General features: G+C 41.0%; 2 protein-coding genes across 3 annotated transcripts in view; one reads left to right on the top strand and one right to left on the bottom strand.

The window, feature by feature from the left end:
• mmp15b (matrix metallopeptidase 15b) overlaps nucleotides 1-20,228 on the bottom strand; it is a 41,469-nt gene extending 21,241 nt beyond the window's left edge. Inside the window, exon 1 of the mRNA XM_012861657.3 lies at nucleotides 19,438-20,228. Within this exon, the coding sequence (XP_012717111.2) occupies nucleotides 19,438-19,557 (120 nt within the window). The 5' untranslated portion in view covers nucleotides 19,558-20,228. The remainder of the gene's footprint in view (nucleotides 1-19,437) is intronic.
• LOC118562953 (uncharacterized protein C14orf93-like) lies at nucleotides 11,640-13,089 on the top strand. 2 transcript variants are annotated; one of them, XM_036136288.1, is made up of 4 exons: nucleotides 11,640-12,117; nucleotides 12,203-12,257; nucleotides 12,539-12,657; nucleotides 12,766-13,089. In XM_036136288.1, the coding sequence occupies exons 2-4, from the start codon at nucleotides 12,242-12,244 to the stop codon at nucleotides 13,072-13,074; spliced, it is 444 nt and encodes a 147-aa protein (XP_035992181.1). In that variant the 5' UTR covers nucleotides 11,640-12,117; nucleotides 12,203-12,241; the 3' UTR covers nucleotides 13,075-13,089. The 2 variants fall into 2 exon arrangements, with proteins under 2 accessions (XP_035992181.1, XP_035992182.1); XM_036136289.1 differs by lacking the exons at nucleotides 11,640-12,117; nucleotides 12,203-12,257 and adding an exon at nucleotides 12,364-12,445 and having other exon boundaries at nucleotides 12,550-12,657.
• Nucleotides 20,229-21,071: the final 843 nt, after the last annotated feature.

The raw sequence follows: 21,071 nt of genomic DNA, 5'->3' as shown, positions 1-21,071 counted from the left end.
TAGCTGTGGTTACCACCATATCATTGTCAACAGTCAGGGTGAGTTAAGCATTTGATTTTTTTATTGGCGTTTTAGCCAGTAAAAATAGCAGATGACCACTATGGACCAGTATGATTTTTTACTTTTCCCAGCAATGTGGGAAGGTCAACATGAAGGTCACAAAAATAAAGCATGTCTTTAAACAAATCAAGCAGTAAAAGCCAATGATCATACCACCTGCACAAAAAATTAAGGGAGCACTAAAATAACACATCCTTGATCTGAATAAATGAAATATTCTTATTGGATACTTTCTTCTTTACACAGTTGAATGTGCTGACAACAAAATCACACAAATTATCCAAATCCAGACCTCCATGGGTTGGAGGTCTGGATTTGGAGCCACACTCAAAATTATAGTGGAAAAACACACTACAGGAGGATCCAACTTTGATGTAATGTCCTTAAAACAAGTCAGAATGAGGCTCAGTAGCGTGTGTGGCCTCCACGTGCCTCTATGACCTCCCTACAACACCTGGGCATGCTCCTGATGAGGTGGTGGACAGCCTCCTGAGGGATCTCCTCCTAGGCCTGGACTAACGCATCCACCAGCTCCTTGACAGTCCCTGGTGCAACATGGCGTTGGTGGATGTAGCGAGATATGATGCCCCAGATGTGCTCAATTGGATTCGGGTCTGGGGAATGGGCGGGCCAGTCCATAGCATCAATGCCTTCATCTTGCAGGATCTGCTGACACACTCCAGCCACATGAGGACATGGAGGGCTGTGTGGCCCCTCCAAAGAAATGCCACACCACACCATTACTGACCCACTGCCAAACCGGTCATGCTGGAGGATGTTGCAGGCAGCAGAACGTTCTCCACGGCGTCTCCATGTGCTCAGTGTGAACCTGCTTTCATCTGTTAAGAGCACAGGGCAGCAGTGGCCAACTTTGGTGTTCTCTGGCAAATGCCAAACATCCTGTACGGTGTTGGGCAGTAAGCATAACCCCCACCTGTGGACGTTGGCCCTCATACCACCTTCATGGAGTCTGTTTCTGATCGTTTGAGCAGACACTGACACATTTGTGGCCTGCTGGAGGTCATTCTGCAGGACTCTGGCAGTGCTCCTCCTGTTCCTGCTTGCACTAAGACAGAGGCAGTCGTCCTGCTGCAGGGTTGTTGCCCTCCTACGGCGTCCTCCACGTCTCCTGATGTACCAGCCTGTCTCCTGGTAGCACCTCCATGCTCTGGACACCATGCTGACAGACACAGCAATCATTGTTGCCACAGCTCACAATGATGTGCCATCTTGGATGAGCTGCACTACCTGAGCCACTTATGTGGGTTGTAGACTGCGTCTCATGCTACCACTACAGTGACCGTAGTATTCAAAAGTGACCAAAACATCAGACATAAAGCAGAGGAACTGAGAAGTAGCCTGTGGTCACCACCTGCAGAACAACTCCTTTATTGGGGGGTCTTGCTAATTGCCTTTAGTTTCCACCTGGGTCTATTCCATTTGCACAACAGCAGGAGAAATTGGTTGTCAGTCAGTGTTGCTTCTTAAGTGGACAGCTTGATTTCACAGTGATTGACTTGAAGGTACATTGTGTTGTTTAAGTTATCCCTATATTTTTGGGGCAATATATGATAAGGTGTGTAAAAACTAGTTCAAAAAAGCTAAAATGTGTTATCATTTAATTCCTGCAGTTTATTGTCATTTTAATGAGATACCAGAGAAAAAGATAATTACTTTTTACAGCTGTATGGACCACTGTGCTTCCCTGCTTTCACCTGTTGCTGTGCACTGTTAATCAGCTACCTAAATGAGGACTACTAAACTTTTTATTTCCTTACAGGAAAGAATAAAAAATATTTTTTTTTTAAATTATCATGTCATGGAAACTAAAAGAGCCGTTCATTTTTGCTTACGAAGGCCAAACTTTCTTCAAACTCAACTGAGGAAGGGTCTATGAGCTGCATGTCTGTGAAGCAGCTTCGTCAGATCTTGACATCTATCAGTCAAGATATGTTGTCAATACAGTCCACTGACAACTTCTGAGAAAATTCTCCTGGATTCTGAACCAATTTTAACTCCCACAGATGGCTTTCTCACAGATGTGTGTGGATAGTGACTAACTCAAAAACTCAGGGATGACTCCAGTCTATACCACTGACCATGTCGGTCCCTGCTGCAAGGGAACCTAATGAAATTCCAGCCAATAAAAATTCAGAACCAACTTCCTCCATGGTGCTGTTTGTTGTAATTCTCGGTTCAGATTAAGCCTACCTAGCCTCGGGCAGTCAGTGTTCAGGTGCTTCTCTAAATCAGTCATTCATATACATTTGTATAGAAAGACAGCCATGTGTTTTGTTGCAGCAGCTGCTTCCTCCCCAATTCCTATTCTTACATGTTGTATTTACTCCATAAACATAAATCATTGCAGTTCATTCACAAGTGTTTTGTTCTATGCAAAACAGGCACAAAAACTACAGGATATTTCTTAACCCCAAGACCTTCTGTGTATGTTTTGTGAACTGTTGTTATCCTGCAGTTATCTGTTCTGGCCATGTGTATGTGTGAGTGTTGGAGCAGGAAGAGGTGTACTGAGGCCTGAACTGGAAGTGACCCTGACCCACCTCAAACTCAAGATAAGGAGGTTGAGAACATGCTGATGCACAGTCAACAGAAACCCGCATCATGTATTGAAACTCGGGGGGAGGGGGGGAGGGGGGGGGAATAATTTATTTTGTTATTATCACACACAGCAATACTGCTACAGCAATCTAGTCACTACCCTCCTATGTTTGCAATGTTGCTTATGTCATCACCCAGAGTACACTCAGCAGCTTGTGATGAGCTACCACAGAGGAGTGTTAGTGCTGACTAAGTTGGTAAATTCAACATCACAAACTTAAACAAGCACCATGCTTAAAGAGCACAATTACCTTTTTTTAACAAGGCATACGGTACATTCATTCAACAGTAGTATCAGATCGGTACTGGCCGATGCACTAAGCCCAGGTATTAGATTGGATCGGAAAAAAACTGGATCAGTGCATCTCTAGTATTAACCTGTGTTTTTACCCTGAAAATGCATGTGTACAACTGACCAGTTAAGTAACATGCTAAGAACTAAAAACAACTCATGTACTTGTTGCTTCTGAAGATTTTACATCACAGCCTATTTCTATGTCGTTTGAATGTAATAATAGTGTGTAGGCATGGCACATATTTTGTGTGCCATGCCTACACACTCTGCATGCCAACAATATATTAGATACGCTGGATTGTTTTCTAACGGCACTTAATGCAAACCATATGAACATGTGTTTGAGAAGCTAAAGTCAAAAGAGAATAGTGGGAAAATTGTAATGATGAAAAAGACCGAAAAGAGTCAGGGAAATGAGGATTAAGTGTAACTGCAGCTCAGTTGCACTAAAAAACGTGTAACACCCACATTCGTCCACAGGGGGAAACGTAGTATTGTCACAATTTGGCTCTTCAATATGTCAGTCCTATGGTTTATATTTTTTATTTCCCCAGAGAAAAAAGAATATGGCTGCCGTTGGTCATGTAAAAGTAAACATTTCAGCAAAACAACTGTGTTTACAAGCATTTTGATTACAATTCTAGCGAGAAATATGGATATTATTTCCATAATATTTGTTCAGGGAAGGTAGGTATTGGTAACCTTTCCTTTATTGGTTTCACCAAAGATGTGAGAAAGTGACGTTTCCTACATACATCACAGAGTGTCACCAAGATTCTGGTACATATGAAAGTAAGATTTAAGCAAAACTTCTGCAGTTGTATGCATAATATATTTATAACCTTCATTCAGGGAAGGTAGACAATCTTTAATTTCTTAATTTCACCAGAGATTTCAGTGTCACGTGTTCTGCCAGACCAAAAGCGGGGTGCATTCCATTTACTCTATAGCCATCCACCCTACCTAAAAAGGGGAAATGCAACATTTAATGACATGTGCAAGCAAATATATCCCAATATCATCATTTACCCATACTAAGCCCAGATCTATTTCGTTCCTGTCAGGAGAGCCTTACGTCTAACTTAACAGTCAATGTAATAGTGGTATTGGCTCTCATTTGGTATCTGTGAGAAGGCTTCCTAACTACCATTGGGACTCTGGAGTAGAATTTGTGCATGGAATGTACTCCGCTTTTGGACTGGTACAACACATGACACTGAATCCTTCGGAAAAACTAATAAATGAAAGACTGGGTTGGTAACTGTTATCAATATTGCAATGTTCAACAATAATATCACAGTTAAAAATCATCCTAAGCCCTAATCAAAGCATACTAACCACACAAGTCTTCCAGCTTCTGGATATTTTGTATTAATAGAACACCATTTCAGTAAAGTAGGCAGTTAGTAAATTATAGTAAAGCTGCTTTGAGTCATCCACTGACAAAAGGCATAAAGAATGATCAGAAAGCAAGTAGGAACAGAAATGTGTGGCATAGACCAAAAGGTCCACGGACTAGCAATCCAGCAACTACCTCAACACCCAGAACAAGACAAAAAGGATAATAGGCAGCAGGTGTAGTGTCAAACTCCTGGATAATTTCCACTCATGGAAAGAAGACAGAGAAAGATAAAGATAAAGAATAAAACACAAGGATTGTCTTCTCTAAACAAATATCACAGACATGTCTGATACCGTTTATAAAGCTAAGCTAGTTGTTAATTAGGGAATTTTTAAGAGGTAGTTTGAGCAACTGTTGATATGAAAACAGAACTTCATGATATTCAAGACTTTTTGTTTGGTAGAAAACATGAATAGAAAATCGACATCTGAAATTTACCACATTTCAGTTGACAAGTAACGTAAAGAATAAGTTGAGTATTCGGGGATGGGCTCAATATTTTAGACAGCAGCCATAACAGAGCTCACTTTGTCAGACACGGGGGGTTTATTCCTTTTTATTTTAAAGCTAAACTTTTATTCCTGGATTGAAACTATTGATGACACTAAGAGCTCAGACAGCTATTGCTGACTGTTTTGTTTCTGTTGATACTGAGGACAGTAATTACTGTTTAAAATCTCAAATATAAAAAACTAAATTCTATAAAAAAAATAATTGAGAATACTTCTACATCACTCACAAGTATTGTCACATGGTTGTCTTGTTGCAGGTGTAACAATGGATGAAAAATCTAACTTTCCACGTTTCTTCTGATATTTCTGAAATGTGTGTCTATGTGGGTCCCAGAGCATCGGGTGCTGACACGTCCTATCGCTGCACATATCTGTTGTCAGATACAAGGGCAGAGCTGCAGCGCTGTTAGAAAGATGTATGGGAGACTCCGACCCCCACCTCCCTCATCTAAAACAGTAAAGCACTTCGCTCTGGCTGTTTTACCCTCCATCATCAGCTGGGCTGAATACAATACCTGAGACAGGAGAACAGCCATGCAACTGTGTGCATGTGCGTGTCTATGTGCGTGCACGCCCGGCCTTCTCTATTAAATGGTCTTCCAAAGAGTCCTTGAGGTTGCGTGCCAAAAATCGGCCCAGCAATATACAAGGAGTTGTAAAACCTGCCAGTGTGGGACTGTCTGCACAAATGTACATTGTGTGTGTGTGTGTGTGTGTGTGTGTGTTCACCACAATGTCAGCCAAGATTCTAACAGAGCTTTTATTCTGAGACTTGGTCTGCTGCCATGTCTCAGCCATGCGAGTCCTGCTGAGAGGATGGATGGGAGCAGTGAGAAAGAAACAGGCAGGCACAACAAGAGAACTACTTAACTCTTCAATTTTGAATTTTTTTTTTCTAAAATACTCATCAAACGTAAGAACAAATCCAATGTTTGTGCCTGAGAGAACATATTTGATTGCCTGAAGTAAGCAATGAAAAACAAATCAATCAATCAAATTATGTATTTTGCCACCCACATGTGAAAATCCCTTATTTGGTGAGCCTGTTGCAGGACAATGTTGCACTTGATTATTGCCTCTCAAACTTTCCAATTAATTACCCAACTTCACTGGAAAACATGCCGCATTTATTGTTTCCTGGAAGTGCGAAACTTGCAACTGTGGTCACATGTTTCTGATTTTCAACTAACAGGAATTTGCTGTTTCTAATATATTTTTCGAAAATTAAAGCAGTTTTTCAATTTGTTTCTCACCTAATTGGCTGACATCCTATTAGTGTTTTAATCAAAACACTAATTCTATCACCTGAGGAACATTTCCAGGATTTAAGGACTAATGTCTCAGCAGGATCTGGAAAAACTAATCCATGCGTTTATTTTTAGTAGAATTGATTACTGCAACAGTGTTTTCACAGGCCTGCCTAAAAAGTCGATCAGACAGCTGCAGCTGATCCAGAACGCTGCTGCCCGCGTCCTCACCAAGACTAAGAAAGTAGAGCACATCACCCCAGTTCTAAAGTCCTTACACTGGCTCCCTGTATCTCAGAGAATAGACTTTAAAATACTTCTGTTAGTCTATAAATCCCTGAATGGCTTAGCACCTAAATACATCACAGACTTGTTATCAGTGTATCAACCCTCCAGACCACTAAGGTCTTCTGGCTCCAGTCTACTCTGCATACCTAGAACCAGTTCAACTTTGAAGCCCAACTGTTTTTAATATTTGCTTTTAGTTTCTACTTTTCCATGTTTGATTTTGTTTCTACATTTTATTCCTACTGGCTTTTCTCTGTTTTTTCCCCCTGTATTTTAATCGTGTAAAGCATTTTGCATTGTCCCTGTACTGAAATGTGCTATATAAATAAATTTGCCTTGCCTTAATATTGCATTTTTGTTTATTTATGTGTTGAAAGTTAGAAATGTCCCATTGATCAAGGAATGCAGCATCAGATAGATGCACACCTGAAATGGAAGCAACAGTGATGGAAGCTTTCAGAAACAGAGCAGTGCACTAAAGGTTAAAGAGGTGGTAAGAAACACAGTTACTGAGTTTATTCTTTGCATAATCCAGGTCATTTGCCTCCTGCTCAGTGTACGCAAACCTCTGCTGAAAGTGGGAGTACCATTGTATCCCAGAGGGCTGTTAGTTTGGTCACTTATTTGCTGGTCCAAGCATAAAGTTTCCAACACATTAACCAGTCTGCCCAACAGCTGCATCAACTCCTCCGAGCCGGAGGAGGAGGAAAATCTTCCCTTATGTTACCATCACTGTGAGGAATCTTTCAACTGATAGCAACACCTGACCGAAAACTGCAAAAAAAAAACAAAAAAAAAAACGGCTAGACGTTTTACTCCTAAACCACAAAACATGGTTGCACATATTTTTCATGTTGCTGACAGAAACAAACTAAGCAACCCTTTTCCCAGTAAGTCTGGCTGCTGTCGAGGTCTGAGCTGAGAACTATAGATTCTTCTTTTTGTCCATGTACTGTTATCAACTAAGCAAACCCCCAGTGTCCTCATTCTGTTTTGGATACTTGCTGCCTAAAACGTCAGGTGTCGAAAAAGAACTTCATTGTAAAATCTTTTACCAGGCTTAGTTGTGTAACGTTTTTTTTTTTTTTCCGTTTCGTTTAAACCAGAAAAAAAGATCTTGTGTTCTGATGGGTGAAATCCTCTGAAACACTTTGTTCTGTATGAAGGATATTGATTCAGTTGTTTTTTTGTGATAAAAAACAAGTTGTGAACACTGTCACAATGTGTTGATCTGTTGTGCACTGATAATGTAGGTATGCTGCTTGTTTAAAGGCTTCCCCTGTTGCTAAGCATTCTGCAAATGAAGTAAAGAAAAAACTTCTTTGTAAAACATCTGATGCGACTGATAGATGCTGTCTCTACCCTCTGACGATGGTGGTAATGGCTGAGGGCGCTGAATTCTGATTCATTCTTCTTAATAATTTTGTACATATATAATACCGGTACTGCTCTAGAACTGGTTACAAATAAGTTTCTATTGTTTTTATCGGTGTGGTTAAAGCTGAGGAAAATAACAAACACGAAATCTATGGTCATTTAAAGTGGGATTTTTTTTTTTTACCTCATACATTTTTTTCCTGAAACTTGGATAGTTTCACTACGTCACTAGACATTTTAGGTAGAATAGAAGAGATACCTTTACTGTTCCACAATGGGGAAATCCAGATGTGACATGTAAAAGCCTTTAACGGTCCTCCAAAAAATGTTTACCCTGCTCAGACAGAAAGCAACATCTGTGGTATTTTTATTTATTTAAGGCTAGTTCATACTAGACCTCCTGATAATATAGTATCATGGCCCATAATTCCACAGGGGTTAAAAACACCCAAGAGTGTCGCAACCCTGCAGGCAATTAGGATCAAGTATGTCACCAAAGAAAGGTCCCCCACACTGCTCTGTACATTAGTACTATGTTTTATGGTAAACGTCTTGTACTTGTATAGCGCTTTATCAAGTTTGACGACCCCAAAGTGCTTTACACTAGTCAGTCATTCACCCATTCACACCTTGACGGTGGTGAGCTATGTTAGTAGCTCACCAACAGCTGGGAAGAAAGACTGAAAGAAGCGAGGCTGCCATACATCGGCGCCATGGGGCCCTCTGACCACACCTTGTGTGAAGTGTCTTGCCCAAGGGCACAACGACTAAGACGGATAGGGTTATTGAACCAGCAACCCACCAGTTACAGGACAGACTCCCTGACTGTGACACTGTTGTTTTATAGTTGATGATTGATGTATACACACATACACACGCTCATCCTTGTTTGAAGTACGTGAGGACTGTGCCTTGACTTCCGTTCATTTTCATACCTTTCTATGACCTAACCCTGACCCTAACCTTTACCAAAATATAACTAATCCAAACCTAAACCTAATTGACACCTTAGTGCTAAACCTAACCCCTAGCCCAGAAAAAAAAAGTGCGCACCAAAAAAGGTCTTCACTTTACTAGTAAAATGAGCAAAAAATGTTTTCGCTCAGCTGCAACTTCAAGAACACACACACTTTGTGCGTGGTTAATAGCTTAAAGTAGCATGAGCGACTTTATAATAGGCTCACCCAGCAGAAGGTGACATAGACTGTCTCCTTTAAAACTTCCCCTGCCCATCCCATTGCTACAGTAACGTGGGTATTTGGGGACATGGGGAGCGCCAGTCCCATGGGAGTAGTAGCGCTTTGCCTGGAATGTAAGGAGTGGGCATGTTGCAGATAGCTGAAACAAAAAGGTCACAGACTGAGGAAGCGGTCTAATGCAGCAATAAGTAACCAGTTACATCGTCCTCACTCTGTTTCTGCTGCTGAAACCTGCATGCTCGCGCTGACGTTATACAAACTTCTCTTACACGTCCATGTTTCTGTCTCCGTGTGCTCGCTCATCCTCTTTCTCTCACAGCTCGGCCTCATCCAGACAACAGGCTCAATTGTATTTCCTCGGATGCCTCAGAGTCCCAGGCCCGGCCTGCCTGGGAACGGCGCGTGCGTGTCAGCTCAGTTCAGAACAGCTGTCACATTCAACCGTCACATGCTCCACAGCTGAGACGGACCACCACCATCCCTGTCCTTTCTGACGCTCCATCCTTCTTCCTCAGACTTATTGCTTATACTCTTACTGCTCTTGCCGCAGCATCTCAGACCCTTCTTAAATCGAGGTTTCCCAGATTCTGGTCACAGACACAAGCTAATAATCCCTCTCTGTTTCCTCAGTTCTTTTAACCTCCTACTTCATCCTTTTTGTCCAGACAGAGTAGGAGTTGTGATTTCAGACCAAAACGTAGTCTGTGGAGTGAGGCTTATGAATGAAGTGCATGCAGTGTTTTTGCTCAAGTTGTAAAAGCACTCAATCTAAAACCTTTTTTGTTTATTTTAAATATACAGTCTGCTTTGAAAGAATGCCATTTGCAGTTATTTTAAGTTTAGAGGTTGCTAATGTTGATCCAGATACTCTAACTGGCTTCATTCATGCCTTAGTATATAAATCACTGCATGAAAAGTGAGATTTTCGTCACTATGCGGCACTGTAGATTGTCGTGGAAGTTCAGGTTAACGGCTGTTCACAGCAATTTGCAGGCAACACCGAAAACTGCCGTGAATTGTCAGAAATTGACGTGGGCCTACCTTGGGAGTTGTCCCCCCATGACCCCCCTCCTCCTAATTCTAGGGGAGGCTTTAACATGTAAATGAAAATGCTGTGAGCTAAACAAATGTAAATCAGGGTTGCAGGGGGAGTTTTACCCCAAGTGACATTTCTCTAAAAGGTAAGAAAATCTCTGGTACAAATAGATCAGGCTCTATATAACCTAAATATAGACTCTTACATTTTACCTTGAATTGATTTATTTAATTAAAGTATGCTAGATTACTGTGTATGCCATTAGCAATGGCAAATGTTATGTAAAAAAAATACACAAAATAATTTATTTCAAAAATTTGTTTTAATCAGAATCAGTTGGTAAAATGTGAATCAGAATCAGCAAGGTAAAATGTGCATTCCATGCAAACATTAGAATCAGAATGAGAGGTCTGCAGAGATCACAGTCTCCTAGAGCTCAACTACTGTGCATAGTGGCATGACTACAGTGACCTTTTTTTTGGTCTTACTTAAATGCACAGAGGATGTATTAACTACACATCTCCCAGCAATGCGCTCAACTGGCAGAAATTATGCTGGGTATGACGTGTCTGTTCCCTGCAAGCCCCAAACTTCTATTGGCTTTCGTTCTGCTGACACCAAAACACTGTGCTTCACATAAAGCATATCAGCTGTGTCATTGCATGACAAAGTCCCAACCATTTGTCTTCCTAAAATACTGGCAAATTCTGCACCATATTCACATGTCCATGGCATATGAAGCTGTTGGCTCTGCTGAAATTGCCTCATAATCTGGACTTCAATTGTCCTATTGTTGTGATTAAACTTTCCCAGTATTCCATTAAAACGCTCAAATGAAAGCAGGGTTAACATGGGGTGCAAGTTTTGAATCGCATAAAAATGTGTATGTGTCACTAATTAGGCCAAGAATAGATTATGGGAGTGTGGTATATGGTTCAGCGGCTAAGTAGGTTAAAAAAAATTTACGTTATTCAAGCTAGAGCATTGAGAATTTGTTTAGGGGCAGTTAAATCAACTCCAGTATGTGCTTTACAAATAGAATCAGGAGAAATGCCATTATGTATCAGAAGGCAACAGATAATGGTTAATTACTGGATAAATTTAAAAGGACATAATGAAGATCATCCAGTTATGAAAGTATTAGAAAGTTGTTGGGAAAGACGAAAGGGTCAATTTAATAGTTTTGGATGGATTGGGGATGATAGAGCAAAAACATTTAATGTATATAACAAAGAATTCAGTCCAACAGTATTGTGGGCTTTGAGACCTACATGGATATGGAAATATATTAATATAGATAGATCATTATTAAATATTAAGACAAGAAATATAATAGATATCTGCCAAGAATTTTACAATCAAATACAGATTAAATATAATGATTATTTGCAAATTTATACTGATGGTTCGAAAAATCCAAAAAATGAAGCAACTAGTGTAGCTGTAGTGATTCCTGAATTAAAAATTAATATTTCAAAAAGAACATCTAATTATTTTAGTATATATGCGGTAGAATTATGTGCTATATTATTAGCTTTAGAATGGGTGGAGGATACAAATATAAATAAAATAATAATTTGTAGTGATTCATTATCTGCATTATTAAGTATAGAAAAGGGATGTACAAAGATTTTTCGTTTTTTTTTTATTCTGGGATCATAAGGATTTGAAGGATATATATTAGGATCCAATAGATGGCAGTAATGCAACAACTATGGATGCAAGCTGTCGTTAAATCCTAAAGAAGAAGAAAAAGAAGAAGAAGAAGAAGACGAAGACTTTACTGTGTTTGGATTTTACTGGTATGCCGGACAACGTCTCGCGTTCAACTCCTCTAGGACGCGATCCACAACTTTCAGCCAGTCCGCAGACTGACGAGAAGAAACTGCTGATTGCTATCAGTGGACTGTCTCTTCAGCTTACTCAACATACTGCCGACATGAATGAGAGGTTCACTCAACTGCAGAATTCGGTAAACTCCAGGTTGCTGTCCATAGAGGACAAGATGGCGGCTCTGCAGTCGAAGAACTGTGCTGGAGAGACTAACTCCATCAAGAGAAGACGGATGCACAAAAGCTTGCGGTAAGAATATATTTGACTGCTAGCTAAGCTAAAAGTAGCCTAGCCATAACCCAAAGCTAAGGGTGTATTTTTTTGTGATTTACAGTACGCCGTCTTCACAACTCGGAGACAAATTGCAGGCGCTATGAACCGGCGCAAGGGTAAGATTTAAAGAATATGCTTTCATTCTGCGATAAAAGGAAATAGATACGGATAGATACCGATCATAACTGTACATTTTGTTTTCACAGACTAAGCACGCCTCATAATGAAGCAGTTACCTCCTATCTGCTCGGAGCAATAACTGCAAGCCTCGATTTACACTATATTGATAAAGACGACATTGTGTGTAAGGGACTTGTTTTACTGTTTCTCCCTTGTTTTTAATGTTACTGTGACTTGCGTTTGGTTTTTATTCATACCACTCTCATTTGTTTTCCAGCCGCCTGTAAGACGTATTACGAGACGGTACGCAGGAGCTTCAGATATACGCAGCCAGAGAACTCAATGCGGGCGGAAGCTGCCAAGAATTCAGCTCGGAGTCGAGCGAGAAGAAAGAGGGTAAGACTTTATTTGGTGACTATTTTTCAAGTGCATTGATAGATGTGTTGTGTCCATACGCAGTGCATCCCATAGCATAATACTGATTCATTGTTTTGTTTTTTACAGCTGCAGGAATCGAGGCAGAGCGTGCTAGCTGATGAGGAAGTGGAACTCTGGATGTCCGCCACCGTCGACCTCATGTCTGACGAGGAAGATGGCGTCGTTGGCGGGGTCTCTGGATGGATTGTACCGCCGTCATTTCGTAGGCCGGATCTCTCTGAACTCTGTGTGAAGCTGCAGTCCCGGTTAGAGGCGACGCCGAAGTACAAAGCCATGCACAGCAGGCGTCTGCACATCGGACCTGCCTCGGAAAGAACGCTGCCAGCAGTTGCCTACAACCCCGAGGAGGCGCACGGACAGTTCACGGAGTTGTAGTTTTTTGGATACGCATGTGTGGGAAGATCCTCGCGTTGTATATAGTTGTGTGTGTGTGTGTGTGTGTGTGTGTGTGTGTGTGTGTGTGTTTTTAATAAAGCTCTTTCTTTGCATAAACATCTTCCTGGCAAATGTTAATTTCCTGTATAAATTCATTCATGTCCTTGAAGGTAGCCTAATGATAGTGTAGTAGCCTACATAAGATAACATGAATATACAGCATAATATTATATATATATATATATATATATATATATATATATATATATATATATATATATATATATATATATATATATATATATATATATATATATATAAACCAACCAATCACTAGTGATTTTACTAGTTTGAAAATAATGGTTTCAGCCAATACTGAGTAAGAACATTCTGGCCTGCCCTGGCCACGTGTGGTTTTGCTGCCAATCAGGAGCGATTTTACTTATTTAAAAATAGTGGTTTCAGCCAATACTGAGTAGGTTATTCAAGCCAGACCTGGCCAGCCGCGCGGGTTCGCTGCATTCATATGCTAATTAGGGCCATTAGTACAGCTGATCGCTCTCCACATACGTCAGAGTCCGGTTCCGACAATTTGTGGCACTGAAAACGGCAACAAGCGCGGGTTGCAAATTGTCGTTAACTGCCGAAAATTAGGGAGATCTGCGGTAGTTTACGGGGACGAAAATCACACTTTTCATGCAGTGAATGGTGCTTATTTCCACAGCAATATTAGCTGGAATGTGACAAACATCCATTGTTTTAAGTACTACTAAACCGTGTTGGTTATTGCTTGAATTTGGGATACCAACCTCCGAGTCTTTAGAGATTTTAATTTTTGGCTTCCACTGCACACAACACTGAGGGGCGCCCATTCTCCATTGAATGGACACGCAACAGAGCAACAGATAATTTTTCTGCCGCCCACCCAGGTTGTGCCGCCCTGGGTGTTGAGCTGGGTCCCTCCACCACAGCTGGTAAATCTCCCCTAAAATGTCAAAGAACTGTTCTCAGTACAGTCAGCAACTAAGTCTGCCTTGGTGTGCATTGTCAGGTCAGGATTTTTAAGTGTTTAGATTTGGTTTCAACAAAGCAAAACTGGCCGATTGATCCCTGGCTTTTGAATGACTTGAAAAGATAGGATTTATTTTGCATTTCACAGACAAGCCATACTCTGGTAGATAGTGTGCCTAAAGAATTACTTGCAAGGTTGATATTTTCATAGATGAACAAAATATGTCAGAGTATTTTATGGCAAACTCCAAATTGGTATTCATCTAAAATTTGATCCTTTTATTTAAACAAGATTGTGATGTGCTGCCAAGATACAAAACAACAAGCTGATATTAGTTCTAGCCCCAAATCTTTAATGTAGATCATATACAGTACAGGTCTGTGGCCTACATGATTTTCCAGCTTTCATGCAAACCTTACCTGGGTTGTTTTTTTGTTTTTGTTTTTTTGCCAATGACCATCTAAACAAGCACTAACACTGACTAGTGTTACAATATGACATTCTGACATTGCCTCATGCTGCTGGACTGAACAGCTAAACGAGTTGCTTTCTACTGATCACTGAAGATGTGCTATTGTGATGGCCAACGTTTTGACACTTTGTCTGAGTTTTCACAAAGCTGTTTTCTCCAGCTTACTGCACCATGACGTCTAAGGACGCTGTAAACCAAACGTTACATAGTCTAAAATTGTTTGGGACATTAGCTTAGTTGAGGAACATTTGTGGCAGAAATATTTTGTGTAAAACAAAGTAACTCCAGTGCTAGGTGAATTAAATGTCATGTTGTCTTGAAAAGAATTACAAACTAGAAACCACCTTTACACCCAGAACAAGTACCCACACATCCAAAGTGATGGAGATTAACACATATTGCTGACCAGAACCATTTGTAACGTCCTCAGAGAGCATTTTATAAATGTTACTTCTTCTGACACATTTTGAACTTTCTTAATAAAGACCTCGAGGTTTTCCCCAGAAAATGGCAAAATCCTGGCGGTAGTTGTCATGGTGGGTTGCGGGAGGTACAAGTACACTGGGGGCGTTGCATGATGCAGCTTGTGACTAAAAGCTAATAACAGCTAGCGTTAGCTTATGCTGACCGAGAGATTTTCTCTGTGACAGAAACTCTACTGACGGTTTTTGTTGCTCTCAAACAAATAAACAAACCATCCTTAACCTGGCAGTGGGACGTGTAAAGCCTAGCAGCGCACCTGGATTATAATACAGGATGGGAATTCCTGGACCTGGTTCGTACCCTTCCAGTCCACCTTGCTGTCCTGTTGGCTGCCAAGCCTGTGTGCGGTAAATACTGTCATCTGTACTTGCTCACTAGGATCTGCTAAAACGTGCAGCTATGGATAGAGATGTTCAGGGATTTGGGCTTAAATTTTGATTCTGACATGTGTTTCTGTTGACAAACTGACTAACGTTTTACACACATAAAAAAAAAATCCTCGAAAATATCTTGACAACGTTGACCCTAGGTGCTGATAGAACCCAGCACTGTTTGCGTTCCCAGGAATTCCAAACGTTAAAAGGTCATGAGGAGTCTCTCCAGCTGCCCCACTAACTGTTGCATTAAGCCACGAGCGCAGGGAAATATCTCATCTGTTCACATGCCACGGATAGCCTTTGTCTTGTGTCTTAGCTAGAGACATTAACACACACTGCTGTGTTGATAGCCAAACAGAAAATGTTGTAACCCGCCTGACGACCTGATCCCCAGGTCACTTAGTGTGTCAGGCATGCTCACCTTTAATGACCGGGAAGTCCGCCAGTCCATCTTTATCCCTCCGTCAAACAACACAGGAAACCTCTGGCACCAATCCCCTTCTTCTAGCTGTGCTGTCAGCTATTATCTCTGTTGTTTGACTCTCAAAACAAACAAGGGAGATGGATAGCCGTGGAACCGACTTAACAGCATTGCACGAGGTGCTGCTTCAGGCCCCGACATGATGCTTTAGCATCTATCAGACACGGGTAAATGAACTTCCCTTTTTTTTCTATGGGTGCAGAGTGAAAGACAGCTCCAGAAGAAAAATAACAGATATATTGTTGGAAAAACAAGCTACTTCCCAAAAAGAAAGACAGGAAGAGGTTCCAAAGAGCAGAAAACAGAGCCATGTCTAATAAATAAAAAGATGTGATGCATTGAAAAGCCCTATAATATAGCTCAAAAGAAGATCAAGAAGGTCATAAAAAGATATTGTTGCTGTGGAGTACCACAGGGTTCAGTCCTTGGACCAATTCTATTTACTATATATATGCTTCCAATTGGCAAAATTATCAGACAGCATGGGATTAATTTCCACTGTTATGCTGATGACACTCAGCTATATTTATCCATAAATCCTGATGAATCCAATCAGTTACTTCGACTGCAGTCATGTCTTGATGACATCAAAAGCTGGATGACTTTAAATTTCCTGCATTTAAATTCTGACAAGACAGAAGTTGTAATCTTTGGGCCAGAGTCTTCAAAAAATAAAGTTCTTAATCAATCCCTTAATCTGGATGGCATTAACTTGGCCTCTGGTAATAAAGTTAAAAATCTTGGTGTTGTTTTCGACCAAGACATGTCATTTAAATCCCATATTAAACAGGTTTCCAGAGTTTCCTTTTTTCACCTCTGGAATATCGCCAAAATTAGAAACATTCTGTCCAGGAGTGATGCTGAAAAACTAGTCCATGCATTTGTTACTTCAAGGCTGGACTATTGTAATTCTTTACTATCAGGAAGTCCACAAAATGCAGTTCGAAGTCTTCAGCTGATTCAAAATGCTGCGGCAAGAGTTCTGATGAAAATCAACAAGAGGGATCATATTTCTCCAATTTTAGCTTCCCTTCATTGGCTTCCTGTTAAATCAAGAATAGAATTTAAAATTCTCCTTCTAACGTATAAAGCCCTTAATAATCAAGCTCCATCATATATCAGAGCTCTGATTACCCCGTATGTTCCTAACAGAGCACTTCGCTCTCAGACTGCAGGTCTGCTGGTGGTTCCTAGAGTCTCTAAAAGTAGAATGGGAGGCAGATCCTTCAGCTATCAGGCTCCTCTCCTGTGGAACCAACTCCCAGTTTTGGTCCGTGAGGCAGACACCCTATCTATTTTTAAGACTAATGTTAAAACTTTCCTTTTTGACAAAGCTTATAGTTAGAGTGGCTCATACCCTGAGCTATCTCTATAGTTGTGCTGTGATAGGCCTAGGCTGCTGGAGGACATCAGGGTCTAATTTTCTCACTCTACTGATTTCTACTGTTCTTCAGTCTACTGTTCTCCAGTTTTGCATTGTATTACATTGAAATGACTGTCGTCATTTCAGCTTTTAACTTTTTGCTCTCTCTCTTTTTCTTCATAGTAGGTACACCTGGTCTGGCGTTCTGTTAACTGTGACATCATCCAGAGAAGACGGCTCACCCGCTACTACCATCTAATGTAGAACAGATTACTAGATCAATGTGTGCTTCTGTGCTTGTTTGTCTGTCTTGTTGTGTCTCTGTTCTGTCTTCTGTAACCCCAGTCGGTCGAGGCAGATGACCGTTCATACTGAGCCCGGTTCTGCCGGAGGTTTTTCCTTCCCGTTAATGGGTGGTTTTTCTTCCCACTGTCGCTTCATGCTTGCTCAGTATGAGGGATTGCAGCAAAGCCATGTACAATGCAGATGACTCTCCCTGTGGCTCTATGGTTCCCCAGGAGTGACTGCTGCTTGTCGGGACTTTGATGCAATCAACTGGTTTCCTTATATAGGACATTTTTGACCAATCTGTATAGTCTGACCCAATCTGTGTAATATGATTGAACTTGACTTTGTAAAGTGCCTTGAGATGACATGTTTCATGATTTGGCGCTATATAAATAAAATTGAATTGAATTGAATTGGTGGATAAACTCCTGTGTAGGCAGGCCAAGACTTTGTAAAAAAAAAAATAATAATAATAACTTGAGTTGTATGCTTCTTAGGTCCTTCCTCAGCCTTTTAAGGGCTGAGTCAAAATACAGTGCCTTACAAAAATATTCACATCCTTGCCCTTCTCTCTTGATTGATTATATTAAGGATGTATTTGACAGATGCTTTCATTTTCTTCTTTTACAAATAAATTGCAAACCTACCAAGACACGGCCACCCACCTAAATGGACAGACGGGGCAAAAGGAGCATTAATCAGAGAAGCCGTGATGTGACACGGTGACTCTGGAGGAGCTGAGATGCTCAGGTGGGCCAATCTGTGGAAAGGAAAACTACGGCTAAGCATTCAACAAACTTGGTCTATATAGGAGTGGCGTTAACAAAGCAGTTGTGAGGAAAAAAAAAAACACAAAAAGTCCAATTAAAGTTATTTTTTGGAGCCATGTGGGAGACACACCCTACATGGCTTCTGGAAACCATTGGAAGAAGGTGCTGAAGTTAAATATGCCCCCTGCTATATGTGTTAAAAAAAACCTAATACTAAATGTCCCTCTGGAATGAAACATCCATATGGTAACACATGGTGGTGGCAGAATCATGCTGTGGGCAGGGTTTTCTCCAAGAGCGAAAGTGAAACCGGTATGGGTTGAAGAGAAGATAAATGGAATTAAGCTACTAATTCTGAGACTAAGATGAAGGTCCATAACGGAATGATTTAGAACAAGGCGTATTTGTGGTTAAGAATGACCCAGTCAAAGTCCAGACTATCCTATAGTTGAGAATTGATGCCGAGACTTGAACATTTTGCAAGACTTGCGATTTTTACAAGATGTTCCCTCTCCAACGCGACTGAGTCTGCACTATGTTGCAAAGGAGAATGGTTAAACACTTCTGACCCAAAAGATGTAAAGTTGGTAGAGAGACACCACAGAGAACCTGCAGCTGCAATCGTTGTGAAAGCTGGTTATAAACCAGGTGTGAATTCGAAATCGCAACGCACTTTTCAGATTTATATTGGGAAAAACAAAAACAAATTCAAAGCAATGTTTCTGTTGACTTCACAAGTAAACACCACTTTGTGTTACATGTAAGCTATAAAAAAAACACTAATAAAATACACTAAAGATTGTATTTGTACTGTGGCAAAATGTGAAAAAGGTGAAGGGGGCATAGACACCCAAAGAATTGTTTACAGCTGTCAGCTCAGACTGTTATTGATTACAATGCTTAATATTAAGCCATATGAGAGTGTTATTGGAGACAATAGGCTAATTCTTCTGACCAAATCTGAAGACTTTGCAGACCCCTTAAAACACTTTTTTTTCTTAAGCACGTCTCAAACCATTATTTGGATACAGGGGAGGGAAAAAAAACTGTTTTCATGTTACTCGAATGCTCTCAGATTGCAGTGCACCTTTAAAAGTCAGTAATAGCTTAGTTTTACCTCGGCGTTGAAGCCGCTTTCATCTTCCGCCCCGCGCGCTCCAACCGCGCACAGCCACAGCGCGAGCAGGGCCCGTCTCCAGAGCAACCAGAAGCAGCTGTCCCGTGAGGAGGCGGCCATGGTCAGGGGGAATTAGCGACGGTTCTCTGGGGTTCAGTCCCAACGGTGTCTGAGTTTACGCGGACGCGCCGTCGTTTAAACTCCGGAGCGCTCTCTTCTGTCTGCCAGCGGACAGGCTTCAGGGGTGCGCTTGTATCCTGCGAAGAAGCTCCATGTTTGCTTGTCAGTGTCCCTCTGAGATGTTGACTCGTGATTCCGGAGGGCTACACCTTCAGCGGCGTGCTGCTATTCTGCTGTTATCTGGAAGAGGAGTTGAGCACGTGAGCGCACCTCCCATTTAATCCACAACAAAGTCACCGCTTGGGACGCGCGCTACGCTCGGGGAAGAGCAGGGCAGAAATTGATTCGTCTCGTAGTTTTCTTTATCTTATTGCTTCAGCAAATACAGCGCTGCACCCACGCCGAACTCAACCGATATAAGAGCAGAGAAAATAAAGTTGCCTGGATAAACTTAACACAGACAAACAGTTCGCCGGGCTCAATTCCTTCAGCTTTTGCAATGTTTTAAAAAATAAAATTAGTTGCAGTTTGCAAAAAGAAATAAAAAAGTGTTTAAACTTAAGTATGGCTCCCCAGCTGACTTTTGTGTCCAACTTTCCCTTTCCCGGCTGGAACCCTGCTGGACAGCCGCTCAGTCCTGTTGGGTCGGCGCCGTCACCCTGCCGGAGCCGGTGGGAGACTGGAGCGCCGTGCAGGCGAGCCTCAAGTGACATATTGATGACGTACTCTTGAGTTTCAAAATAAATCGACCGGACTGAATCCAGGGTGAAGACGACTGAATTTACGTCTTCGCTGACACCCAAAGACACTTCCGCTTCATTTAGTTATTTATACATTCGTTATTACACATGGGGGAAAAAAATGACAGGGATCAAATTCTTGACTTCGATTTGATTTGAGTTTTTGAGAGAAAAAACAACAAACAAACGTATTACCTAACAAGAAACAAAACAAAAACAGAAACAAAAACTGCAATATAATTTCTTATAAACACCAGGTTTTCTCTGTGTCTCTGTAATATTTTGGAATTATTTTGAAGGTGAAGCTTAACCCTTGAATGCTGGAGGCAAGGCAAGTTTATTTATAAAGCACTTTTCTGTAAAAAGACGATTCAAAGTGCAAGAATGGGAGAAAAGTTAGAGCTGGACAAACTGGCCTTCCCAAATACTCTTTGTCTGACCCGATAGAGCTTGAACCTTTTGCAAAGAGAATGACCAGGAACCTCAGTTTCTAGATGTGCAAATAGTGTGGAAAATTACAGCATTGCATTCCATTTCACAATACTACTCTGGATCTGACTATAATATACAATTGTCAATAAAATACATGGAGGGTCATGATTTCAGGTTGACAGAATATAAAAGGGAATGAGAAGTGTGATATTTTTTTCCTGATCTACAAACATTTGAGTAAATTGTTGAACCCAGCAGATGATAATTTCAGTCAGCTTTGACTTAGATTAATCTGAAACTAAACTAATTAATCTGTTCAACCTTCATATGAGCTGCAGGGAC

This window comes from Fundulus heteroclitus, chromosome 4 (assembly GCF_011125445.2).
Source record: "Fundulus heteroclitus isolate FHET01 chromosome 4, MU-UCD_Fhet_4.1, whole genome shotgun sequence".
Classification (NCBI taxonomy): Eukaryota; Metazoa; Chordata; class Actinopteri; order Cyprinodontiformes; family Fundulidae; genus Fundulus; species Fundulus heteroclitus.
The sequence above is the reverse complement of the archived record's forward strand: the minus strand, read 5'-3'. Positions and strand labels throughout refer to the sequence as shown.

Excerpts from the sequence above, each read along its gene's own strand:
- LOC118562953 (XM_036136288.1), top strand. Across the intron at positions 12,658-12,765 it reads GTCGAGCGAGAAGAAAGAGG|CTGCAGGAATCGAGGCAGAG; the intron begins GTAAGACTTTAT and ends TGTTTTTTACAG.